The 27,866-nt window shown below is 36.8% G+C and overlaps 1 protein-coding gene across 2 annotated transcripts; it reads left to right on the forward strand.

Annotated features, from left to right (window-relative positions):
- Positions 1 to 13: 13 nt before the first annotated feature.
- On the forward strand, positions 14 to 27,218 carry PAIP1 (poly(A) binding protein interacting protein 1). Of its 2 annotated transcripts, XM_059836872.1 has the most exons (12): positions 14 to 221; positions 1,589 to 1,697; positions 5,045 to 5,226; positions 10,386 to 10,574; positions 13,862 to 13,974; positions 17,104 to 17,215; positions 18,795 to 18,920; positions 21,003 to 21,109; positions 23,164 to 23,281; positions 23,416 to 23,470; positions 24,082 to 24,175; positions 25,820 to 27,218. In XM_059836872.1, exons 2-12 carry the CDS (start codon positions 1,676 to 1,678, stop codon positions 25,911 to 25,913), a joined length of 1,212 nt encoding a protein of 403 aa, XP_059692855.1. In that variant the 5' UTR covers positions 14 to 221; positions 1,589 to 1,675; the 3' UTR covers positions 25,914 to 27,218. The 2 variants fall into 2 exon arrangements, with proteins under 2 accessions (XP_059692855.1, XP_059692853.1); XM_059836870.1 differs by lacking the exons at positions 14 to 221; positions 1,589 to 1,697 and adding an exon at positions 3,405 to 3,651.
- Positions 27,219 to 27,866: the final 648 nt, after the last annotated feature.

Here is a 27,866-nt window from a genome sequence, read left to right on the forward strand (position 1 = left end):
TGAGGGGCACGCGGGGGTCGGGCGGCCGCGTCACGCGGCGTCTGAGGGGCGGCGGCGTGGGACTGCCGCGGTCCTGGCCGAGCCCGCGGCACCGGCAGCGGGAGAGCGGGATAACCGTGCCCAGCCGCCCGTGGCCGGCCGCGGCGGGGAGACGAAGGTCGGGGCTAGCGAGGAGACGTGCTGAAACGCGCGTGTTGGACGTGGGGCTAACGCCATAGCACGTAAGTGGTCTCCTCTTCGTTATTGTTACTTCTTAAAATGCTTGATAAAGCAGCGAGGTGTCGGAGTGGTAGGCGCAGTACGGGAACAGAAAATGGGGAGCTCTGTCAACTTTGGGTATTAGGAGGAATTTCTTCGCAGAAAGGGTGATTTGATGTTGAGATGGGCTGCCCGGGGAGGTGGTGCAGTCGCCGTCCCTGAGGGTTTGAGGAAAGACTGGACGTGGCACTCAGTGCCATGGTCTGATTGTCGTGGTGATGTTCCGTCATAGGCTGGACTCGATGATCTCAGCGGTCTTTTCCAACTTAATCGATTCCATGCTCCTGTGATTCTGTAGCTGTTGAAATAATACATGGCTGGATGAAGAGCACATGGGGTTGGAGAGGCAGTTCCGGAGGACAGCCAGCCACACTGCCCGTTGCCTCCATACATTGTCTTCACACAGTCCTGCATCTGTTGTCTTACTTCACACGGTCTGTGGGTTCCGTGTATGAGGCGTATTTTGTTTTGTTTTGTTGTTTGGTTTTTTGGTTTTTTTTTTAAATTTACTGAAGTCTGTGTAGCTGCTTATGCAAACTACATGTGCTGGAGATGACACAGCTTCCAGACTTGTAAATGGTGACTTAGCAAGTAAAGTTAAGCACTGAAAACATGACTCACCCTGAAAATAATTAATAGGAATCTCTACTACTAAATGTTCATTACTTTTGTGCTTTTAAATAAGCTTGTGTGAAATCTGTAGAGCTTTAGAGCTACAGATTATGCCTGTGGTTTATGTTTTGGGCTCAATAACCATTGACTCCTACAATAACATGCCTCATCAGTATGGTAGCGATTGGAATAATTCCAGTTATTAACAATAAATTACACTTCAAAAGCTAGAACCAGCCCTCTCCTTTTTTTTTTTTTCTAATTAGAAATACATTATCAGCATTAAAAAAAAAAATAGAGTGTGTAAAAATGCTTGTGTTCTGAATAGTGACAAGGTTATGGTGTATGACTTCTTGGCACCAGGCACTGAAGGTGTGTGTGTATTTCGTTCTGAGCTAAGTTTTGGATTATTAGGTAAGACACTTAGGACAAAGCAGGTATCTCCTAGTGGCTGCCTAGAAGTGTTTATAATTATGTTTGTTGAAAGTTTTAATCCAGTCATTGGGTGCTTAGATTAGGTCTATTGAGTTTAGTGATCTCAGGGGTTCTGCTGTGTGGCCTCAGAGGCTTGAAGTAATTCGCAGGACTTCAGCTATTCTGGCCAAAACCTTCTAAGCATAACGTTAAGCAGTCTAAAGGGGTGTTCTGTTGTAGGCAGTATTTGGGGCTTGTTATTTTGGAATTAACTACCTGATTATTTTTCTTAATTTTGTTTTAGGTGCCTACACTAGGGAGAGGAAATTGGGTTCCCAACCGAAGTCAACTGTGTTCATGCAAATTTAAGTAGAGCATCTGCAAGAAAAATATGGATCATTCCACTTTAAATGGTAAGCAGTTGACAAACAGTTATTAAATTAATATAACATAAAATGTCTGCTAAGGGAAAAGAATTCGCATTTATGTCCAAAGGTGAAAACTTGTCTTGTTCCATAACTTAAGGCACTCAGTTCCTCTTAGGTGTAAACTTTAAAGAATGAGATTTGCTAACCTGAAAGATTGACATATTCAAAATTAGCATATTCTCCATCAGAATATAATGATGGAGAGTTTCATTTTTCTTCACATTAATGTAAGCTTTTCATTCTCCTCCTGGTAAGGTAAAGTCTACAGATGTGGACAGAGGTCACAATATAGGCATTAAAGCTGGAGCTGAGAACACAAGAACACTGAATATTTTTAATGGAGAAATTCAGTAGATAATTTGTGATCTTTAAAGAATTGGTAATGCTGCTTTAATTAGTTTTGGCAATGGTTTACACAAGTGAAGTATTATAATGTTTTTTAAGACTCATTCAAAACATCCTGCATCTGCTCACATTCCAGTTGCAGAGTATAGATTTATTAGTTTACCATTCTATATTTCCAGTAGGGTTGCCTAGGAACAGTTTCCCCATGAGCCTCATTAATTTTAACTTGTGACACCTTTAATGTCTGGCCACCTTTTTATCTTGGCAAAAATCAGTCCAATTCATGCCTTGGGGAGGCATGAATTGGACTGAATATTTTGTACCCTGCCCCTCCCCTGTTAATAATTGAAAATGGTAACATGTAATAATAAACCCAATAGGAACCTGACTTCTAAAGGCACCATTTTACAATCCAATTGGATTTTTTTAAAATACAAGACAGCACTACTGTAATTTTTCAAATAATGTTTCATACATACTTGCCTATTTTTTTCACCCCTTCATGAGTGGTGAACAGAGTGGGACCCAATGCCACACAATCTTTTGATTTTTTTTGTGGCAAGAACAAGTAGTGAGGACAGCACAGACCAGACTGTTCAGGAAGACAAAATATAAGCTCCCTCAGCAGGATAAACTGAGGTGTATTTGTGGCACATCAGATTACACTTGCCTTCCTCATCTCGAAAGTTGATTGTGATACAGAATTTGCAAAACAATGAGAGCAAGACCTTGGACTGAAATTGAAGAAGAGTAGATTAATTAAATTGTAAATGGACATGTGAGTTGAACCGTTCTCAGTTTATGTGATAATATTAGGAAAAATACATTACATGAACCATGTTCTTCAGTTAGTTCCTATTGGTGTGGAAGGTGGTTGTTAAACATTAAATCAGAAGAGCATTTGTTATCACATTATGCATAAATTATAAATGAAAATATATTTTTCTGAACAAATAGTTTTATTAAGTAGCCCTAACCGTACAATAATATGGTCATGTTGGAGATTTAACTTAATGGGGTTGAATTTAGAATTTCGCCCGTAGCTTTTCCTTCCCTGTCTGTGTAAACATCTGTGTATGCACAGCGTGGCGTGATGCACCTGTGGCTGGAGATCTCCTGTTATAGCTGAAGCCTTGGCCCTGCCACGGTCACCTCGCCCCGCTCGTTACCGTGGAGATGCAGTAGCAGGGAATTACGGTGCCTGTGGAAACGCTGTTTCCAGGCTGCCGCGGGCTCGGGGCGGGCGCGGCCATTGCGGCGCTGCGCGGGGGTGAAACCGAAAGTGCGGGGCCGGGGCGGGCCCTCGCTCCGCCCGCCGCCCGCCCGCCCCGCTCCGCTCCGCTCCGCTCCTCCCTCCCATGAGCGCCCGAGCCGCCCGGCCTCAGCATGTCGGAGAGTTTCGACCGAGCGCCAGGTGCCGGCCGGGGCCGCGGATGCGGCGCGCCGGAGAGCGGCGGCGGGGCCCGGCCCGCGGGCAGCGCGTCCCGCGGCTCGGGCTCGGCCGAGGAGCAGCAGCACCAGCCGGGCGGCCTCTTCCCGCAGCAGGAACCATTGCGGCCTCCGAAGACGGCGCCCCTGGGCACCGGGGCGGCAGGTACGGGCTGCTCTCCCCGCTTTTTCTTTTCGCGGGGCACCTGCGCAGCTCCCCGCCCGCCGCAGGGGCACCGACATCTGCCCTCGGGAGCGTCGTCCTGTTCCCGGGTGTGCGATGCGTGCTCCGCGCTCAGGCCGGGTCAGCGTGGTGAGCCCCGGGGGCCGGCGGACACCTGGGTGACTAGGAAGGGGTAAGAGGTAGAAAATCAGAGAATCATGTGATGCACGGTGCAGTCAGCTCACCACCTGCTGACCGATGCCCAGCCTGTCCCTCAGCAACAATTGACAACTCCTGGCCAACTCCCCCCCAGTTTATATACGGAACGTCACGTTCTGTGGTATGGATTATCCCTTTGGTCAGTTCTGGTCAGCTGTCTCCCTGCTTCTTGTGCATCTGCTCACCATCAGAGCATGGGAAACCCATGTTATCGACTCTTGCCTCATACTGAATCGAAAACATAGTGCTGTACTAGCTAGCAAGAAGAAAATTAACTCTATCCCAGAAGAAACCAGCATGTACTGGGTTATGAACCTGGACCAGGTAAAGGTGTGATGTTGTATTGCAGCTGCTTGCAATACTCTCTGTCCTTCCCCCCCTTTTGTGCCCCCACATCTGAGTGTACTTTTTATCCATCTGTTAATCTGACTGCAGATGGTCTCAGTCTTCCTCCACTGAAGAATTCCAGCCTATTTGCAAAAAAAAATAAATTCAACCCAACAGTAACACAAAGCAATGTTTGTTGGTCAGCTTTTTCAGGTTGGTATCAGGTTCTGTTTTCAATAAACTTATGAGCTAGTCTGTAAAGAGAGGTTTGGAAAATAGTGTTTTAAAAACACTTCTATTGGATGTTGTAGCAAATGGTATATAAGAAGAATAGCCAAGTGTCCTGGAGCATTTTGTTGAAAATAAGTGTTGGTCAAAATCAGAGATGTCTGTTATTTATTGACCTTCCAAATGTATCTTGTATTTGTATCTAAAATCAATGAAGAATCACAGGATAATCAAATGTACTATAAGCAGATTTACTAGTTGCATAGGTAAACTCTTAGACAATGTGTTTATGTGGAACATAAGTTTTTTTTCCTTTCTCCCTTTTTTTTTTGTTCACCTGCACAAGAGCACTGTTTACTTTCTGTCATGTAGAAAGACATGTGGAGTGTGCTTAAATGAATATCCATACCTAAGAATAAACAATAAAACCTAGGTATTTAAAGTAAGCCTATGTGAGAAGTATATTTATACAGGAGGAAGGAAGTATATTTATAGTAAAACCATACTTTAAGTAAATATATATATGTGTATATATATATATATATATATTCTGTGTTTACTCTGTGTGAATACATACTAATTTAGTGATTTCTAAGACAAGCTGTTAACAAAAATTTTTCAGAACACCTGCGAAAGACAGGAATTCCATCTGGATCTCAAGATAAAGTTTCAGTTCTTGATTCTGGACCAGAAGTGGCTGAACCTCAGTTAGCTGTGGATCCTGTAGCAACGTCAAACTTGTCTGCTAAAGCACCTGAATTTTATCCATCAGGGTACAACCAGAACTTCAATCAGAATTTCACAGTGAGTGTTTTAACGTCATTCTTTAATATGTGCCAATTTAGTTGTATTCAAATTAATAATGTTTTCTTGAAATCTTTTATGGCAGATAATTTGAATTCTGTATTTGCTAAAGTGATTCCAAAAATTCTGATTATAACCTCCAGAGTTGCAGCCAGGATGTTAAGTGATATTGGGTGAATATTATGATGTACATGAGAACCTCTGCTGTGGAATATTTTGCCAAAGCTTGCTGCAGATAACCATATTCCTTTTTGACTACACCAGGTGTTGGTTGCAGTCAACATGAGAGAAAGCTGTTTTTTTGGTGACTACCTCTGTTATAGTTACATCTATACTGCATTTTAAATGGAAGCATAGCTTCACTCTTATGCACAATTCACAGGGAGAGAAAGCTTGAACTTTAGCTTTTGTGAGCACAGGCTTTGCCTTTCCTGAATTTCCTGTGCCACAGGTACCATTCATCATGACTGCCTAAGCTAGTGTGTAGCATCATGTGTCATCAGTGGTGTTGTATCACCAAAGGGCAAAAATGTTAGACTCATTCCTGCCAATTACCTACCTTCACCTAGTATGAAATGTATTTCCAGCCAGACTCAGATCAATTTGTAGATGCATCATATAGTAAAAGCTGGTACTTCTATTTCCTACTCCATTGTCTTCTATGTTACTGCTTCAGTAACTCTACTCCAGGGAAGATCTCTGTGAATTCTTGGTACATCCTTTTGTTATGCAAACAGTCAGACTCTGGTACTCTGTCTAAACAGGTGGGAACTTTTACAAATAAAATCAAGTAATTAAAATAAAAGGGGGGATGCTGAATCAAATTGATTTTTGATAACTGGTAGAAAAATACCTAATTTGAATGCTGAATAGGGTGGTTTGGTATTTTGAAATCTTTTCCTCACCAGAAAATTGATGTTACCTTAGTGTTAGCAGCTATGCCTGTTTACTGAATGCAATTACTGTCCTGTATAATAAACCCCACAGCCAAACTGTTAACAGTGCCTGTGTGAAGGTGTTTTGGTGACTTGGTAAGCTAGGAGAAAGAAATAACTGCTTTGCCCCAGCACTGGTTACATGTTTTCTATAAATAAGTGTTTCAGTTTCAAGACAGAGAAAAAACCCCAACAACCTTTCCAATAGTGCACTCTTAAAACTGCAAAGTTTCAATGCCAACAATGTTGCTTTTCAGCTGTTTTGCAAAAACACACAAGCCTGTGGGTGTTCCTGGTTGCTATGTTGTTGGAATATGCCATGAATGTGACTCATCTATTAATAAAACTACCTCTGAAATCGTTAACAAAACATGTTGCAGAGACTTTAATCTAATTAGACTATGATACACATAAAGCAGTGGTGTTTTTCTTTCATTCTTCACTATTAGAAAATCTGTTGGTTTTTTTATTTTAGTAACTGAAGGAATTTTATAAACTGGGCTCACTTGTCATAAAAGTAAAAAAAAATAGAACATTTTACAGTTATTCTGATTTTGACCATGAGTTTTAAATTTTGAATCAAAACAAAGTTTTGCGAAACTTCTTTTTTTACTCAAAATTAGTCCTTTATTAGCTTCCATTTGTAAAGATCCCTGAATTTTTAGATCTGAAATATTGTATTTCTCTCATAAAATCCACAGTTGTTTTGCAATAGCAAAAAACCATTTATTATTTTAAAAATAGTGTTGACTTCTTTTTTGATTATGCACCATTATAATTACTGTGTCTGTCCATGTAACATTTGCTATAAGGTCAGTTAATTTCCAGTCTTTCCAGTTCTGATGCTCAAAACTATCAATTACCTGTGAAGATGGTTTAAGGAGTACAGCTTACAAGGTTTTCTAGAATTTTCAGAAAAACTTTACCAGGACGTTGAAGAAAGGCCTCCATGGAATTCTCTGCGTACATTGTCCAACCCTTGGAAGTTGTAGATGTCTGCAGGAGAACAAGTGACTAGATAGGTTTGAATTGCCAGTAGGAAACACCAGATTTGTTCCTTGGAATGGCTGTATGATAATAATATGGCTGTCACTCTATCAAATGGGCATAATGACATTCTTACTTCATCACTTTAGGAGTGAGATTTTTGTTATTTTAGGGTTCCACAATCCTTCCCTCCTACTTTTTTCTTTTTTAACTTCAGTAATTTCCATCAGAAGACCAAGCATGGGAGTGCCACTTAACCTCATTCAGCATGAATAGGTGGTTTTGTATATGCAGCAGTCTTTTTGTAGTTGCATTTGCAATAACTTTACTGGAAAGTTGTTGAGTTTATTTAATTGAAAGAAAAAAAGCTTGTTCCTAATATGTCTGAAGAAAAATCAATATTAAGTTATTAGTGACTAAGTTCACAAGTGGAAATATAAATTTACTAGATAAAGGAAAACAGCAATCAGTACATATATATACATAGAGGAGTTCTAGTACCTGTTTAGCCTTCTACTCTTCTGTATGTAAACTCATGAACTGAAGCATAATAAAAGAGAGGCAAATTTATAATCTTTTCATCAGTTACTCTTTTGTTGTGAATAATCCAGGATCCCATCCTATAGCTATCAAAAATTTGAGAAAGAAATTGGAGTGCTGACTTGATAGAATAATTATTGAAATTAACAGAAAATTTCTAGACTACTTTTGTGGCTTTAAATTATAACTTTGTAGTGATATGTAATCTTAACAGGCTTCTGTTAGCCAATTCCTCTTGAAAAATAATCAAAAGCCATTTGCTTTTTTTTCCTTGGGCTGATACATTGTGTGGTTCTACATTTATGTTAAGTTTTAAAATCTGACAATGAGTCATGCAAGTACTTTATGTCTAGAAGCTATTGGGCTAAATTTAGTTTGTTTTTAAAATATCAATTATAAATAATTTTACTAAAGTTGTATATTTCTGAATTTCTAAAGTACTCATTTTTCTCTCCCATTGGATCAGTTCCCTGGCATAGTTACTGAAACCTAGTCTTCTTTGAAGTTGCATATTTAGTACAGGTAGATGAATATGGTACAGAGTTTAGTTCTCTGTGTTTGGCCTCTTAATTACAAACTGAAAATAAGAGCATACAACAGGGACAGCAGTATACCAAATGGTAGTGGGATCCCTTACAACACAAGGATGTTCTCCAAGACTGGATTCTTGCCAAGTGAGTGTGAGAGGAAGATACCTTCCCCTCTGCTGAAGGAGGATCTTGTAACAATCTGACTGTCAGAAGGAGCGCTTCTTTTACTAGCTGCAGCAAATGCATGCTCTGCAGCATGGCTGGAGAGTTTTCAGACAGGTTGTTTGGAGAGATGCTAGTTCAGCTGTATGTGATTAGGCTGCAGTAGCTGCACAGTAATGTAATAGTTCTGTGAAACAAACTAGTTTTAGATTTATTGTACAGAACTCCTACTGGGCTGTTTGACATTGCCTTATAAATGTTGATTTTCTTTAGTGAAGCAGAGTATGTAGCAAGTCATACATAGGTCTGTTAGCCTTTACTTTGTAGATTTGTAAGCTCCATGCCATTAGAATCACAGAAAACTTCAGGTTAGAAAGGACTCTGAAGTGCCCATGCTCCAATCCTCAGGTTGTCATAGGCTTTATGTAGTAATAATTTGCCTTTAATTCCATACACCCTTTTTTTTTTTTGTTTTGTTTTTTTATTTCTGGTGGGCAACATTAAGTTATTTAGCCTTTAGTGTTATTAACTGGCATATCTTCTAGTTAAATATATTTTACTTCTTTTACACTGATGTATGTTTCACCTCACTAACTTATGACATGTCTGAATGATTTTGGAAAGTCTGTTGTTTTTTTTTACCCACATATTCTTCACAAGTCATGAAATTAATATCAGGATGTGATTTTCAACAATGTGTCTTTCTCATAGCTCATACACTGCTAGAAATTTTTCACAGATCCATATTGCTTCTCAGTAGAGGAGAGATAGACATTTAGAAGGCAAAGTAATGAAAAATCCCTATTAAGGGAGTAGAAGGGGAGGAGGACAGTATACTTATAACCCTTGTCAATATATTTATGTACACTTTATATACACTTTCTTTAAGTAAAGAAAAAGTGCCTTATCATTTTAGCTCAGCTTTACCATAGACACCCTTAAAGCATTTTTAACTGGCAGGACAGTTGAGAATTCTGATTTTCTTTACATTACTCTTATGTCTTGAATGGCTAATTGTAAGTTATTTTTTAGAAATGCCACTTCAGGCTCCTTCCATTTCCCAAAGATATGAGGTGATTTACACAACTTTTTGTGTAGTTGGACTATGTTACTATTAGTGACATCACAAAGTATGCTGTTTTCTTTGCTATTCTTTTCATATACCTGCATTATAATCATCTGGAACACTGTTGACTTTAGATACTCTCACATAGATTCATTTCTGAATGGACAAAAATTTTGTTTCATCGGTGGGAGCATAAATATCAATAAAGTGATACTGGGTAGCCCCTCCTCTGTTTAGGGAGCAGTTGTGTTAACTGTCTTGTCTGGTTTTAAATCTCAGTATCTGTAAATTAAAGCAATTCAAGTTGAATAGTTTCATTTCATGCCTTGTAATCTTTCATCTTTTGCCAAGAGATATAAATACTCTGACTTTAAAATATCAGTTTTTCTGATTATACTTCTTACATGGGAGCAGTACTATGTATTCATTGTATTTCTCTAATTACTCTCCCTTCTGCATTTTTTTTGGAGCACTATACACACTATCTAAGCCAAAAATACTTTGTTTCAAATTTTCCATTTATTTTTCCTCCTATGGTTTATAAATCCACAGTACAGCACCAGGAATGGGTGTTGAGCCTCAGTTTGGTAGTTCTACCATTAGCAGATAAACTTACTTGGTTTGTTAGTTAATCTTGTAACTAACTTGGGAACTTATTTCTTTTTAATCTATTTTTAATGTATTTTACTGGGAGACCCTAATGTCTGTAAAAATACTTTGCCTGGTTCTTAAGGTGATTGGACTACAAGAGGCTTCTGTAGTCTACACTCCAGGAGGTGTTGGGGTCTATGCTCTGTAAAACTGTTGAAGTGAACAAAGATCTCTATCAACTGCACAGAGACTCAAAACTCAGACCTGTATGGTTATTTCTGGAGACAGAAGGTGTAACAATTCTTCAAGTTTGTTTTAAGTAGTTGGCATATTCTTTCACTTCTCCAGGATTCTTCCTTGGAAGATAGATGCGACGGCTATCTGACTCTGGCAGAATATGTACAAGACTTCCTAAATCACCTCACGGAGCAGCCAGGTTGTTTTGAAATGGAAATAGAACAGTTTGCCGAAACACTGAATGGCTGTGTTATTGCAGATGAAGCTTTACAAGAACTTGTTGAACTCATCTATCAGCAGGTAATGTATTACAAGATGGACATTATGCCTCTGTTGCCCAGTGTCCAAGATAGGCATTCCAGTATTTGTTACATAATTGTATCAATGTAGTAATTTAATGATTGATATTTTTTCCCTTTAGACTGAAATATATAGGGAAGAATTTTGCTCAGTAAATTGAAATGGTAGCTCAGATTTTGGATGCCTAATTTGTATACATTTTCCCAGTTTGCTTTTTCCTTTGTTCTGTGTTTGCATCTCCTGGGTAACATACTACAGTTGAAATTATGCTACTTAATTAAAGGAAGTTGTATTTTAATTTTTGTTAGTAAAGACTAAAGAAACTTATACAATATTGTACACTTCTATTCTCTTGTGCAAAAAAAAAATTCTGCATAATCGTAAGGTATTTTTAATTCCTAGGTTTTTAAAAAATCATACCTACTGTACACACCGTCTTTTGGGAAATACCTCATTACTGCCAGGCTTTTTCTTTATTTGAAATATACCTATTTCAGAACAGCATAATTGGAGAAGAGGAAAGCTCCTCTAAGGGTAACTAGGTCCAGTCCCATTGTTGGCCATGGAAATGAGGGCAGAGACCTTGAGCTGAACTTTGCACTAATTGGGGGAGCCATTGGAAAGAGCAGCTTAATACGGGCTGCTTAGCAAATGAGCTGCTGTTACTGTCTTTTGGGCTTGCTGCAGAAAAGAAAGCTATGCTTCTGGCTTGCCCTTCATTATTTGTTGTTATCCCAATGAACCTTTCAGAGGTTTGTTGCTTACAAGTTCTACCTTGAATATTTAATCTGGTATACGTAGAAGTGGATTGACTGGTTGGCCATTGTACAGAACTGTAGACTCTCAGGTTTCTCATTGTTATACAGAATTAATGCAAATTTGAGACCAGTTTAGTTAGACATGATGATCACCTGTGCTCCATTTGGCAGCATCATTTTCGCATTCTTTATTTGAACCCATGGAGGATAGTTTACTGGAATGGAAAAAAGAGGATTTTATGCTATTTTTAACTTCCTGTATTTTAAATACACTGACTTGCATTTAATAGACGTCTTAATTGTTGCCTCTTCCTCTCTGTCCCCTTTTAAAAGCAAGTTCAGCATTAGGGTTTAATGTGACTTCCTCAACTCAGAAGTTCAATGTTAATCTGAAAAATTTGCATGAAAAAGTTACATGAAAAATAAAGCTTAATGCTGAAAAGCTATGCTAGCATCCAAAAGCATCTAATTTTAGATATCTTATGTATAAGCACAGTATAGTGTCTAAGTAAAGCCAACTATACTTATTATTCTTCTTTCTTGAGCAAAGGCCCAAGCATTTGTCTCCTGTTTTTTCACAAAACAATTAAAATTGCTGTAACTTAGAAGCATCTGCTTCAGTGATACAAATTTGACCCAACTAAGCAGATTTACATATGCTAGGTTTATAAAGGAAATATACTGAAATAAAATAAACCCGTATTGTGTAGGGTCTTCCCATCACTTCTGTGTAAGGTATCTTAGCCTGTCTATAAATAGCAATTATGTACTGAAGTTCTTATTTATGTCTGAACAGAGTGAAGTGACAGTTCTTTTGTCTTCTAAAAGTTGGACACTGAATTCATAGTTTAAGAACCTTTACTGTTATCCAGTTAATGCAGTGGATTGTTCCTGTTAGAGCAACTACAGTTTCTCCAGATATGTGTTGGTAGATTAGCCTTCACGTTTAGATTGTGACTTTTTTGAATTGGAGATAAAGTGGTATTACCAGAAATAATTGTTCCAAGAATATGATTTTGCAATGTAATGATTGATTTATTATTAGGAAGATATAGGGTGGAATTTTTGTCTGTGTGTGCTATGCCAGATCATAATGCCTAAAATTTAGTTATTTCAATGTTTGGTGCAACCACAAGTACAGACCAACTAATAAGGAAGATAATGTTTAAAAAATAGAGATGTGAAGAATTTGTGTGTGTGTTTGGATGTTAAAGTTTTTGTTTGCTGGGGGTTTGTTGGGTTGGGTTTTTTTTTGTTAGGAAAAATTATTAAAAAGGCTCACTTTATAAAAAAGGGATACCTCTTCTAGTCAGAGCAACTAATTGAACCATAGCATCAAAGTCTTTTAAGGTAGTTCACATGCCCCTTACTGGAAAGTGAATTCCATATGTCTATCTTAATTACTTAAACTTGTGTCTTCCAAAGACACTTAATTTTTTTTCCAGCAACTCCATGCACATAGGAGAATTATGTCTTTTTCTCTACCTGTAAGAGGTAGCTAGCTATAATTGCCTTAGCAAGATTTTTTTTTTTTCCAAACATGTTGGAACAGCTCAAGCATATCTGTAGCACTGAGAGATCATCAAAATATAAAAAAAAAATTCAAAGATTATAACGCCAAAGGAGAAGTTTACTGAGTTCTTAGTATCCTTATTTTCTTTTGGGCAGAGCAAGTGAAATTACTTGCAACAGAACTTCTTTTCACTGAAACTGCATCTGAGAAATAATCTGAAATTCAGGTGTTGTTAGAGAAGGCTTGAAAATGAGAGAACAAAATAAATTTCCATCTCTTTAAAGTTTGAATTATCAGATTAAACCAGAAGATTTTTTACATAATATCATTCCTAACACCTTTTTTTAGATAACAAAGGTGTAGATGTTAAGCAGTAACAGGACTTGTTTTAGCAAAAAAAGGATACATTGAGAGCTGTTACTTGTAATGGTCTAGTCTTACTCTCTGATTCAGAAGTTTGTAATTCTGCAGATTGCTGGAGAATGTATGGGAGAAAGTGTTTCTCTTTACTTGCCATGTTCTTACACTCTTTCCTTGGGTATTAACCATGGCAAAAAGAGTATGGAATAAATAGCTTATTGACTAAAAGAAGACAACTTTTTATGATGTTGTTTGAATGTACTCATTGTTCCTTGAGAGAGTATGTGTTCTTGAAAAAGTGTCTTAATGTCCACTGTTGATTTTTTTGTATAAGCAGTCTGTAAGTGACTTTGAGACACTCTTCAGATGTAGGTCACCGTGCAGAAGTAGAGTTACATGAAGACATGTGGCATAATGGTTTTCTTAGAGCCATAGAATTACAGTAATGAACTTTTAAGTTCTGACAAAGTGCATATATTGACATGCTGAAGCAATACAAAAGTGAACATGGCAAATAATAATTTTTAATCATTAATTTGATGCTCATGAGTTGTCTGATCAGCATTAAGCATGGATTTCAAAAAAGCTTTTAAAAATATTTTCTGATAGCCTTATAATTACTTTTATAATTTATTTTTCCATTTTTATTTTGGAAGGCCACATCTGTCCCAAATTTTTCATACATGGGAGCGCGGTTGTGTAACTATCTATCTCACCACTTAACCATTAGTCCACAAAGTGGGAACTTCCGACAGTTGCTGCTTCAAAGGTCAGTATCAGTCAGTTTAAGCCTTATTCTCTTCAGTTACATCTTTCTGGTTTGTGTGTTAACTCTTTCTGTCGCATACAGAGATACTTATTTAAAATAGTACAGATTGAGTAGTATTGAAAAACAGGTACATGCTGAGTACTGAACACATGCATCTTAAAATATTTTAATATTCTTAAACATAAAAATAGGATTCCATTTGAAATTCTGTGAGATCTTTTGAACTGAGTATATTGGACTGATCTCCAAAATAGTGCAAATTGGAAAGTTAATCTACTTTAAAAGTGTACTAAATGCACATATAGATACTGTCCCTGTCCTTTAACTCTTGCCAGTACTTACTTAATTGTGTTTTTTTAATTAGTGATTTTGTTTTTTGCCTGGAATTAATGTGTAAGATTTATTCACTGATGGGCTAACTGACTTTGTATCTCTGAAATAGTTGTATAAAATCCAGAAGGATAAATTTATTCCATTTCAGTTACTGCAGATTTCTGGGGACTGCAGCTTAACAATGATTAGACTTTGTAGTTGACAAAATTGCAACATTTTGAAATTGGTATATATTCTCTCAAATATTACTGCATGACATTTGAAGGAGTACTGTCTTGGACACTTCAGAATTCTTTAGAAATTTGCATTTTATTTTTTGTTTAAAGACATCTGGCTTTCTAAGCTTCAGGTTTGCCTCTTATTTAAAAAGTTTTTATTTAGTCCAGCAAAAGTGTGATAAACTTTTACTGCAGTGCATTCCAATGGTCTTTTATCGTGAGTGGAAAGTTGTGGTTTAACCTGGCAGGTAGCTAAACAGCTTGCAGCCCCTCACTCTCTTCCCCCACCCTCTCAATGAGATAGGCAAGAGATTTGGGGGCAGAAAAAGTAATATTCATGGGTTGAGATAAAGATATTTTATTAGGACAGAAAAGGATGTGAATATTATAACAATGATAAAAGAATTAGTATATACAAAACAAGAGACACACAATGCAACTGCTCATCACCCATGATGCCCAAACGGTTTCTAAGCAGCGGCCTCCAGGCAGCTTTCTCCCTGGTTTATATGCTGAGCATGAGGGCACATGGGATGGAGTATCTGTGTGGTCAGCATGGGGTCAGTGGTGTCTCCCCTCATCTTCACCTCAGCCTCCTTGCTGGTGGGCTGGGGTGAGAAGCAGAATTCTTGATGTTGTGCAAACACTGTGAAGCAAAAGCTAAAACTAGGGCATGCAGAAGCTGAAACTCGTTTTTTCTCTCTCTTTTTTTTTGTTGTTGTTCTCTCTCTTTTTATTGTTGTTGTTTGTTTGGTTTGTTTTGTTTTTTCTTTCAAAGTCATTGCTTATGATTTTTTTAACTGTGTGTTGTTGCTTGAACATGAAAGGAAATCCCTGTTAATGTTGCATTTTCTGGTTCATGGTTTTGAAGCAAACCCAATGGATAGAATTAATGTTAGCACCCTGAAGCCATTAATTTAAAGTTGCTTATGTTTTACTTGCTAATATGGATGAAATTGGGAGCGGGAAGGGTGTGTTCAGATAAGCAACCTAATAATGTGACCACAGAGAGGTCATCTTCTGTTTCTCAACAAAGTTTCTACCTGAAACTTTGTATTTCAACTCTTAAGATTTTTCAGTTTCTCCACTTTTTCCTCAATCCATTTCACAATCCTTAAGAATACGTTAAAATTTGTCTGGGCTTCCTTTTATCTCAAATATTTTTTAATTTTGTTTTTGCACTGTTATGTAAACTTGTGTATTTTTAGCACAGTTGTTAAATACTAGAAAAAATACTTCACTGCCATAGTATGTTCATCCTATTTTTGTATTCATAAATAAGTTACAGAATCATAGAATTATTGAGTTGAAAGAGACCTTAAAAATCATCTAGTTCCAAACCCCTCTGCAATGGGCAGGGAACCTTTTGTTAGACCAGGTTGCTCAGAGCCCCATACAGTCTGGCTTTAAACACAGGGATGGGGTATCCACAGCTTCTCTGGGAATCTGTCTCAGTGCCTCACCACATTCACAGTAAAAAATTTCTTCCTAACATCTATTCTAAACCTGTCCTCTGTTTGCTTGAATCTATTCCCCTCTGTCCTGTCACTACATGCCCATGTGAAAAGTCCTTCTCCCACCCTCTTTGGGCCCCCTCTTAGGTACTGGAAAGTGCTACAAGGTGTCACCGATGCCTTCTCTGCTCCCTGCTGAGCAGTCCCAGCTCTCTCAGCCTGTGCACACAGAAGAGGTGCTCAGAGCCTGTTATTTGGTCTCCCTCAATATGACTGTGTCCTCCCTGTTCAGAGGACCCCAACTCTAGATGCAGTGCTCCAGGTGGGTCTCACCAGAGCAGAGCAGATGGGCAGAATCCCCTCCCTCCCCTGCTGCCCATGGGGCTCTGGGTGCAGGATACAATTGGCTTTCTCATCTTCAAGTATGCATTGATCTTCTCATCACCCAACACCCCAAGTCCTTCTTGGTAGAACTATTTACAATCACTTCCCTGGCTAAGGTGTTCTTAATGCTTGGGATTGCCCTGACCCGTATGCAGAACCTTACACTTGGCCTCATTGAACTTCATGAGTTGCACAAGGCCACCTCTCAAGCCTGTCAGGGTCCCTCTTGTGTGCCATGCCTTCCCTCTAGAGTCACTTAACACCACTCAGCTGGATGTCATTAATAATGTATCACTGTGACTTAACATGGCAAGATAAAGAATTAATCAAATAAGTGTAAAGGCATCTAAGACAATGAAGAGGGGAACATGTCTACCACATTTCTTTGGGCATTGGCTGCCTGTGTTACTGTTGTACATCCTGGACACATACTCAGTTGTAAAAATTGTGTAACTGTATTCATTTCTACATGTTGTAAGTTGTTCTATTTAAATTTGCTGCATCAGATATCTCAGTGCTCATAGACCTAATCAAGTAATCATATGTGTTTCTCTAAAAGGATGCAAATCCACTGTTTCTTTGTGAAGGCCTCTCATTCCCTTCACAGATCAGACATCCCAGCATTCAGCATTCAACAGTTTTCATGCAGTTCATAAGTTCTCGGCATTCCTTTCAATGAGTAGCATGTCACATAGGTTGGAATGACTACAGATGGTGTAATTGTGCTTTAATTTTTACAGGTGTCGAACGGAGTATGAAAACAGAGATGAGGCTACCAAAGGGGATGAGACTACTAGAAAACAATTTCATGCCTTTGTGCTGTTCTTAGCTGAACTTTATCTTAACTTAGAGGTAAGAAGAAAGTCAGCTGTCACGTGGCTCTTCATACATTTTTTGTTGTGTGTAGGTAAACACTGAAGTGGACTATAATTTGAGGTGTTTTTCTAAAGGCAGAGGGCAGTAAAGTGAAAGGACTTTAGACCAGTTTCATTATAATGCATATGTTCAAGAAACATATAAACAAAAAAGGACAAGATCATTAGAAGAGAAATGTAAGTGAAAATGTAAGTGTAAGAATTTGTGGGAAGAGCCAACCACAAACATCTTTGAAATGAAGCTTTTATTTTCTTTTACTGGCTAGATGGCTATACTTAACCAACATATTAAATGTTATTAAATGCCTAGCAGAAGCAGATCAGGATCAAAAACATGTAATTCAGTATTCAGGTGCTAATAAGAGGTGTTAACAAACCCTTGAGGCAGATGTGAAAATCCTCAAAACGCGGAATTAAAAATGTAGACTTTTAAAGATATTTCTTCTGATGGCTGTGTCATTGGTGCATGTATGAAGTATGCAATCTTGTATTTATCAACTTCATGCTTCTGTGATATGTTCAAAAATGTGTACAATTTTTTTTTTATTTTTATGCCTGTACATTCACCAAGTTCACTTTCTGCTGTAGCATAGTTAAAAGTACACATATAACCTGATTGTTTCAGTGGTTTGATTTAAGCAAACACTATAAAAATGTTCTGCTGACATGAGGAAGATCCTTCTCTAACACTTTCATTTCTGGATCATAAGTGGTCCTTGAAATCTGCTTTTCACTTGCTAGAAGAAAAAAAAGAAGATTTTTTCAAAGACTTTGGAACAGGGGAAGTTGTCCATTTGTGGAGTATACCATATTCCTTGGAGTATACCGTTTGGTTCTAAACCACTTTCTGTAATTTTTTAATTATGTATATTCTTTAATTATGTATTTCTAGAACTAAGCTACCACTGCTGTACAGAATATGTAATGCAGTGGGAAAAGAGTGTGAGGTTCTGGGAATTTGGTAATTTTTGAACCATTAGGCATTTGATAGCTTTTCTTAGCAATTTGTTAGCAGAGAAACAAAATTTTAGACATGTATTGTTATGCCAGAATTGCAAGGAGATTACTCAGAGTAAGTTTTCCACTGACACTGAGCTGAGTGGTGCAGTCAATGTGCTGGCAGGAAGGGATGCCACCCAGAGGGACCAAGACAGGCTTGGGAGATGGGACCATGCAAACAAGGTCAAGTGTAAGGTACTTGTCTGGGCCAGGCACAAATACAGGCTGGATGGAGAATCAGTCAGGAGCAGCTCTGCTGAGAAGGGTTTTGGGTGTTGGTAGATGAGGACCTCAGCATAACATGCATCAGAAGATATATGGCCAGCAGATTGAGGTAGGTGATGATTTACATGATATTTAATGTCCCTTCCAGCCCAAACCATTCCATAATTCCATGAAAGTCTGTGTTCTAAAATGGTTACAGTACTTGGCATATAGATGTCAACTATGTTGGAAACAAACCCAATGATACAGCATTCAAGAGAGAAAATGTGCCCAAATTAATTTCTAAAACTTAAGTATTTTTAATATTGGGGTTTTTTTTATATGTTTTGCAGATTAAAGGAACAAAGGGACAGGTTACACGGGCAGAAATTCTTCAAGAAGGCCTTCGGGAATTACTGAATGCACTATTCTCTAATCCTGTGGACAGTAATTTGATATGTGCAGTGAAACTGCTGAAGGTGAGACAGCAGTTTTAAAAGAAAAAAAAAAATCAGTTTTTTTAAACTGCCTAGCTTTAATATAGAGAATAGTAGGGTAAATTGCAATAAGAAAGTATTTATAGGGGTTTATGCATTACAGCATTAGCAGAGCAGACTACTTGTTTTGTTTTCCTTAGTAGCATTAGGAAATTGAGCCAGTAAAAAAAGTAACAAGATGCTCTAAAAGTAAATTCAAGGCCATTTGTGTACAAATGAGCAATAGAACTGAAGTTGAGGTGCCAATGAATAAATGCTTCCTCTAGATCTCATTTTGCTGCTTCTGGTGTAGGAGAAAACTGTGACCAGTCTGAATGAATTGTGATATCTTAGTATACTCTGTGTTCTGAAGGACACTTGGCCATTGAGGTTCACCACTTTTTGTGGCAAAAGGTTCTTAATATCTCTTCCTTTATTCTGTGCTATATCATTACTATTGTAGAAATACATAGATTTCTCTTTCATGTGGAAAATAAACCTCTTTGCTCATAACCCATACCTTTTCTTGTAAAATCGTTAGCCTCTATGTAGGAGAAACTCTTATCTTCACTAGGTATCATTATACTTGTAGTTAGGAAAACAGTTTAAATTAGGAATGAAGGTTAAATGCTAAACAGTATTTTTCTGAAGATTTTTGGTTGGCTTGTTTTTTTTCCTCATTCTTTACCATTCCTCATACTCTACTGCTTCTCAGCCTGTTCTATCTTGAATTTTGTTTCTGACATCATCTTTTTATACCATAAACATAGTAAGGAAGAGAGATTTTTGTCATTTAAAACCTTCATATGATGTTTGGATGTTTCAGGAGGTTGCTTCACAGCAAGTGTGAGATTGTGCCCAGTGAGCACATTCACTCCTGCGGTCAGTCCTTATGTTGGCAGTGCTTCCCTGAGGCCATTGAAGAACCTTTTTAAGCAGCAATACACAAATCAGGAAGCTTTACAGTGCAGTAAAGAAGAAAAGAAGAAAACCAGTCATTTAAATTGTTTAATGACACATTGCTATATCTAAAAGGTTTTACACAACAGAGACTCTGTTTTTTCATGCAAGTGTTTTCTGATGTTTTATAGTATCTACAAATGTTGAGTATATATGTAGCTAGACTGGGCTGCCTCACGAAACCTTAGCTTCACATCTGAAGCAATAAATGTCTCATTTTATCTTTTCAATTTTATACAGTGATAGATACAGGTTTTACTCTGTTTGCTGTGCAATATGTTTATTTTTAATTAATCTTGATGCTATTACCTAATTATCCAGGATTAAGATGAGTTCACTGCGGAATACTACAAATGCCAAGCAAATGCTGACCAATATACTTGCTTTTCTCTTGGGATTTTATCCTTTGCATCATCAAGCACCATTCCAAGCATTTTTGAACATGTAGTATTTATGCTGAGATTGGTATTAGTGGCAAAATAATTCTTTTTATGATTTAACTACTCCTGTGCAATTATTGGGTAATGAAGTACCTATTCTTGTAGTAAAAAGCTTTCATCCGCAGCTGCTCTAGAGTGACTCCTGCTAAAGCTTTTCTGACAGCAACTTTAGCCTTGTACACTTTTTTATATTAAAGTTCAGGCTGGCTTCTTCAGATAATTCTGGTCTCCTTTATATATACCCAGAAGAAATTCTCTGGCATGTGTGATGCTGGCCAAGTTGACTGAACTGTTTCTAAAGCTCAATAAAGTATTTCCTGTTGTCCTGTAAACTCATGAAATCAGCTGCAAAAATAAGATTTAAAGGAAATAAATGATGGTAGTAGGTACTTAAGAAAGATCTGATCAATGTCACTGAAGAGTTGTTTCAAAATCATATTTCAAGACTGAAACAAGTGGCTGTGAACTTCTAGGTAACATAAATATTGGACACGGAGCTCCAATACTGTCTGTAGTTTAAAATAAACTATTTAGGAGGTCTGTTAATCTGTTAGCAAAGAGATACAGGCAGCTGGGAGTGTCAGCCATTGGGTAGTCCAAGTGTCATGAACTGTTACAGAATCTCTTGACTGTTTATTAAGGATTTCTAATTTTCTTTAAAAAAATACTAATCCCTTGTCTTTAGTTGACAGGTTCCATTTTAGAAGATGCCTGGAAAGAAAAAGGAAAGAATGATATGGAGGAAATGATTCAGAGAATTGAAAATATTGTGTTGGATGCAAACTGTAGCAGGTGAGAAGATAAGTTTATGTGCAGTGTTTTGTTTATATGAAAAGGAACACTTTGAAAAATCTTCAACTCTAATGAACAGGTGCAAAAAGTATCTTTGAAACTTATATTTATGAAAATCAATGTGATGTGTAGGTCATTTTCCATGTAATAAAAAAGAAAATATATTTTTCAGTTGAAGGGTAATGTGGCTTTTTTAGCAGTTAGGTTGATTTTGTTTTGGGGTGGGTTTTTCTTATTTTAGTTTTTAATAGAGATTCAAGTTCCACTGTTCAGTTAGTTTTTTTTAAACTATTAGGTCTCAGTATCTTCAATAAGTGCTTTAGGCTCTTACAGCAAGTACATACAAAGGGAAAATAGGGGCAATATTTCATAGTTTGTACTTTCAATTTTGAATTGAACAGGCTTAAATACATACAAACAGTACTAAATATGTAGCAGTATTAAATACATACAAATTCCTATAAATGTAAAGGCAAAATGGAATATACTTTGTGGTTTGATTTTTTTTTTTTTGTGGTTTTTTTTCTGGAGAGCTTTTTTTTTTTTGCAAGGTCTTAGCTTTAATGTGGAAAAAAACGAGTGGCTGACTAATGTATTAGTAATAAATTGGTGACTGACTAATCATGAAATTGTCATAAAACCACCTGTGTGTGTGAGGTTCTCTGATTCTGCTGTGCTTCATCCTCAGCTTCTTGCAAACTTACTAAAAGCCTGTAGAGGGCTCAGACACTGATCTCTTGCCATATGGAGGGAGGCCAACAGTGGCTCATAACATCTGTGGGTTGTAATTGAGCTGCCCACAAGGAGGATGAGGAAATTTTTGCTTCAGCAACCAAAATAGATGTCACAAACTGAGGCTTCAAAGATGTAGAACAACAAACAAATTTTGATGCCTTTTTGCTGGTCCTAAAATCATGAGCCAGATGCAGTTAGGTGACAAAAAGGGGTTATTTTACAAGGAACTTTCAGTGCTCAACTCACCAGGTGGAAAAGAGCTGAAGATGCTCACCCAGCATAATGTGTATACAATATCTGTATGTTTAGGAAATTAACATAACTGACAGGGATCTCCAGGCAGAGACATAAGGGGTGAGGTAATTCCCCCCCAGGGCAACCCTTTTCTGAATTCCTCCCCCCCTCAGATAGGAACTAAACTTTGTTTACGAAAGTGTGTCTGGGAGAGCTGGTTTCAGCCTTTACTTCCCAGAGAATCTAACCTTGGACCACCAGCTTGGAGCTGCTGAGGAATTTCTTCTTTCTGTCTAATAGAGTAGATAAAATGCTAGCTGCAAATACTGTAATAGGCTACATAGCTATAAATATTCATGTAAAGAATATAGAGAATATATAAAAGAAAAAAAGGCAAAAATCAATTTGGCATCAATTTCAGCTGGGAAAGTAACTGGTTTTTTTTTTTTTTTAATGTATTCTTTAATGATACTCTCCTCCATAGACTAGCTTAAAAGAAGAAGGAATTTTCTCTTATTTTAGGGATTAAATGGGTGTTGGTATCTAATATACTGGGGGCATTACTTTTTACTTTTGACTAAAACATTTCATTATGATGAAGAAGACTAAAGTTAGGAGCATAGAATAGATAACTAAAATAAAATTCGAGAATCATCTTCCTTTTTTTCCCAGTATTATTGTTTTATCAAAAAGGATTGTGTTCTTCAACTTGTAATGCAAGGTGTGGTATCTCAGTAAAAACTACAGCAATTTCCTTTTTCATATGAGCTCCTTACTTAACAACTTGTAATGCAAGGTGTGGTATCTCAGTAAAAACTACAGCAATTTCCTTTTTCATATGAGCTCCTTACTTAACAACCGCAGAAGTGGAGAGGGTGAATATCTCATATTGACATTATGACACAAAAAGCATCTGAACTTGCAGCTGTAAAATTTAATTCAAAATGATCTACACAATGGACCAAATTTTACCCTTCTTGGGTTTTTTTGATAGGTTTAACTATCTTGTATTTGCACAGTAAGAGAAGGCAAATTTCTTGCTTGGCACAAAACATTCTAACTTTTGTAGTGCTTCTCTATTTCAGAGATGTGAAACATATGCTTCTGAAACTAGTAGAACTGCGATCTAGTAACTGGGGTAGAGTTCATGGAACAACTCCACATGCAGAAGCTACCCCTGAAAATGACCCAAACTATTTTATGGTAAGAATATATGGACATTTCAGTTCCTTAATTTCATGTGAATTTGGTTTGATTAATAGACAGTTGCATTACTCGAAACTGCAAACCTTTTTCTCTCTGAATACAAATAACTTTCTGGATGACTTTATTTTTAGAATGAACCAACATTTTACACTTCTGATGGCATTCCTTTCACTGCAGCAGACCCAGGTATGTCACAAGTTTAGCTTGCCTGTCTTCTCAGTCTTCTTTAAAAAGTTGTAATTAAGTTTATGGCCTGTTGAAGAACAAAAAATGTTATTCTTCAAGAATCTAAAACCTATGCAACTTAAAAGACAAAATTCTGCCTGAATCCCTGGTTTGGTAGAGCACAGGATTTATTCTGCATTAAAGAAGATAGATGTTTGAAATGGAGAATGTGCATTTGAGTTCATTGAGGTCAGAAGAACTTGTTCAGTAATCCACAGCACCTGACCTTTACAGAAAACCAGAAATATTCAAGTCTTCTTTTGTTTGTCCATTGTTAGTATGGAAAAATCAAATCAAAATCTTTGGTTTCCTTATCTGTAATCTGAGCACAATGTGGCACAACATCATTTGAGGTAAAAACATCTCTCACAACCTTTACAGTTCTATGGGAAATTAGGCATCATTCCTAGACATCCATTCATGTCCTGAGAAAACATTGCAGAATGATCTTTTCCTGTTAATACATTCCCTGCCTTTTATGATTTTTTAACCAGCCAATTTTTAAACTTTATACATTTCTGTTAATTTAGCAGAGTAGTCTATGTTACTCAGTCTCGTTTTTACTTTGCCAGATTATCAAGAAAAATACCAAGAGCTGCTTGAAAGAGAGGATTTGTTTCCATATTATGAAGAAAATGGAGCAGATCTGTCAGGACCTGGAGAGCTGTATGTTTTCTTTTTTAGTGAAGTATTTTTTTGATAATATTTATTTTTACTGTGATGCTGTGATAGTTCAGACTTAGGATTCCAATGCTGACAAAAATGAAACTAAATAATGTAATTGTTACTTAGTTCTACAGTGGATGTATTTGTTCAGATTTAAATTGGTTTTTAATTGCGCAAGTTTGAAACATATTTCATGTTTATTCTACTGAGTATGGTAATTACATTTCACATGTAATTCAGATGTTTATTCACGTGTGCAAACATACCTCTGCACTTAAGAAAAAATTTGCAAGCAAAATGAAGCACCAAGCCTTCAAGTGTTTGTAGAGAGGCAACCCAAATTTGTTTGATTGATGAGCATGAACATCCCACAAGAAATGATTACTGAATTTCCAGTGTCTTTGAAAAGGAGAAAGTATTAACTTTGTCTCTTCAGCCTAAGGACTATTCCCTTCAATTAGGGGGCTAGTAAGTATTCCTGTAGAGCAAGAAAAGCAACCTTATAGAAAAGAGGAAGCAATAGTTGAGAATATAGCCTGACGTTTTGGCACCAGTTTATAAGAAAGAAATATGGTCTAAAATAAATTTCTCTGAGCTTTTTGCTTACAAAAGAGGACTTTCAGATCATGATTTGACTCACAAGAACATTTTCAGTGTTGTTTTTGTTGTGATAAGAGTGCAGGCCTGGATCACTATTTCTTTTAGTACATTAAAAAACTTTCAGTATGTACCTAGCTGAGGGGAGTGTCAAGAACTTTGGAAGATATTAGAGGTGTCATCAGAAATCAACAAGCTCATACTGAAGGGAAAAAAAAAGACCCATGTGAACCTCTGCTTAGAAGAAAAATGCAAATTGAACACAGACATCCGTTAAAAAACACAGCAAATTCTGAGTGACATGCAGAACACTCTTAGTCAACCTTCAAGCACAGTGACTGTAACCTTCTTTGTTAAAGGCTTAAGAAAAGCTTAGACAAACATCTGCTGATTCTCTGTCAGCTATTTCTCATGACATCAGGGAGGATGGTTCTGTGTGAGGCCTCTTTCTTCTGTGGGCTACACTTCCACAAGAACGAAGGAACTAATGACAAATATGTAGACTTGCTTCAAAGTGATGTGCATTGAAGAAGCAAAAAACTTTTTCTTACATATTTTCTATGTCCTTCTTTTACATATCAACAAACAGGGTTTCTATAATAATGTATTCTGTCTTTGAACTAGGATGTTGACCAATCAAAATTACACTAATACATCATTAATTATGGGTTTTTGTAATTGGATCAGTACATATGCATTATTAAATTTTGGGAAGCGTGGATTGCATGACTGCATTTTCTGTCATCTTGGAAATTACTTCTGTCTTTTTAACTGGGCAGCATAAGATGATCTAAAAAGGTGGCAAACACTGTAGGTATTTGAACATATCTGTGCTGCTTTGAGGTTTCTGTTTATTTGTTTTCCTAGTACTCATTATTTTTTCCTTTTCATTCCCTTTAGGTAAATTTCATAAATAACAGTCATTTATAAAGCTTTCTTTTATTCTTGACATCTACACAAATGCTAAAAATCTGTTGGCTCTGAAAATCTGTATGTAAATCTGTATGTAAAGGTGTTAACCTTTGGTAATTTTTTTTTCCTCCTCAGGTATTTTGATGAGATTGATGATGAGATGGATCCAGAAATTGAAGAAGCATATGAAAAATTCTGTCTAGAATCAGAGCATAACAGAAAACAGTGAGATGTTATGTATTAATGTTAGTTTATTTAACACTTTAGGTATGGTTAGAGTGAAGGGGGACAAAAAACATTTGTACCAAAATGAGAAACTTGAGTTTCTCCAAGTACTAAAGTTACACAATTTCCATTTTGTTTAACAGAATCTGCCAAAAAAATGTAAACTTATGCCCTGTAACTTAAAACGTTGTGTATATATCATAGTTTATTTTGTGAAAAATGTTTTTTGAACAATGTTTTGGCTGCAATAAAAATTATTTAAAAGTTATAATTGAAATTAAAATTTAATGGGGAGCTGTCCCATAAAACTTCCCTTGAGGAAGAAAGGGAAAGAATAATGATCTGAATTTGCTTGCTTGTTTGCTTTAGTATATATTGGGATTTACTCATCCTATTTACCATATACAATATATCTTGCATTTACTTCCTCCACTTCCCCCTCCAAGAAGAGTATGATCCAAATAGGAAAGAAAATTTTTTTTCTGTATATCACAATCATGAAAAGTGGCTTGTGAAAGTTTTGTGTATGAGTTTTTGTTTTGTTCATTTCCTTTTTCTTCTTTTTTCGAAAAACATATGGGTGAGATCTGGACTTTTCTTTTTTCCTGGAATAAATATGTTACATGTTGATATGTGAAAAAGCAAGCAGTATTTTGGAAGTGAGGTGCTTTCAAGATCTTTGGTTCAGATAAGCTTATTTTCAAATCTACAAGAAAAAGTTATTCTGTAATTTGTTGTGTTCTTCAAGGCAATAGTAATACAGTTATGTTCTAAACCATGCTTCTCAAGAGTATGTGCAGTGCTTTTTTTCTTTTGCTTTTTTTTTTCTGGTAATGTATCTAACCTGTCTAACCTTTCCCAACCCCTGTAACTTTCTTTTATTCTTCTAATTTTATGTAGTTTGATTTAATTTTGTAGTTGGAGTAAAATCATATATTTCATAAATGTTAACATTCTGAAGCCAACTGCTCCTTTTTTGACTCCATATAATCATGTTAGTTTTCCTAGGATACTCCATTGTTGTTGTTGCCAAACTCAGTTGGACTGTTTTCCTGTTACCTGTTGCTGGTTAGACTTGATTAGAAATTGTTACCAAAAACAAACACAAGTATTTCCCAGCAGTTAGCTACTCTAAAGAACACACGTTGTAAATATGCATGTAAATAACTCTGATAATATTTCACTGTTATTTGTTTGGTTAAGTAAGTTGTGCATCTGCTAGTATAGTAAGCAGTGGCTGTTTTCTGGATGTTTATTTAACATACTTATTTAGGTTGGAGTTTTGGAAAATAAAATTTAAGTAGCTTTATTTCCTTTGGTATAATATCACTACCTTGTCCTCTTGCTTTAAAACAAAACCAATATTTTATCTTCTATCTCTCCTTCACTGAGCACTCCTTTCTCTTCTTCAAAGTACACAATTGCAGAGTCGATTATCTTTTGATTCTTGCTGGAAAAATAAAATGTATCAAAATGCAGTACGCTCATAAAGACTCTATTAGCATTCCAAAGTCTTTAGACTAAAATTCAGAAACTAAAAATGTGAAAACTAGATGATTTCAAATACATATTGTCTAAGTTGAGCACAATTTTCATACAAAACATTTAATCTAAATACAGGTCAGACTTTCTGCTGGCTTTACAAGCAGATGTCTTGTGGAAATTATTTTTATTCAGAACTTATAATCCCAAGGAACAAGCATTCATATATGCTTTAAAGTAAGGTACATGCATTTTACATGTTTTGGTTTGCATGATTTGTGGTGAGTTGTCTTTTTCTGTCAGGCAGCTGTCAGCTCCAGATGTACTGTCAGCTTGTGGAAACAGTAATTTTATGAGTAGATAAGAAGCATACCAAATCATTGGGTAAAAAAAATCAGGAGTTAGGAACTGTATATATAGAAAACAGCTAAAGTCAAGTTTGTAATACAAGGTTTTTCCTCCACTGAAAATATTA

This window comes from Haemorhous mexicanus, chromosome Z (genome assembly GCF_027477595.1).
Source record: "Haemorhous mexicanus isolate bHaeMex1 chromosome Z, bHaeMex1.pri, whole genome shotgun sequence".
Lineage (NCBI taxonomy): Eukaryota > Metazoa > Chordata > Aves > Passeriformes > Fringillidae > Haemorhous > Haemorhous mexicanus.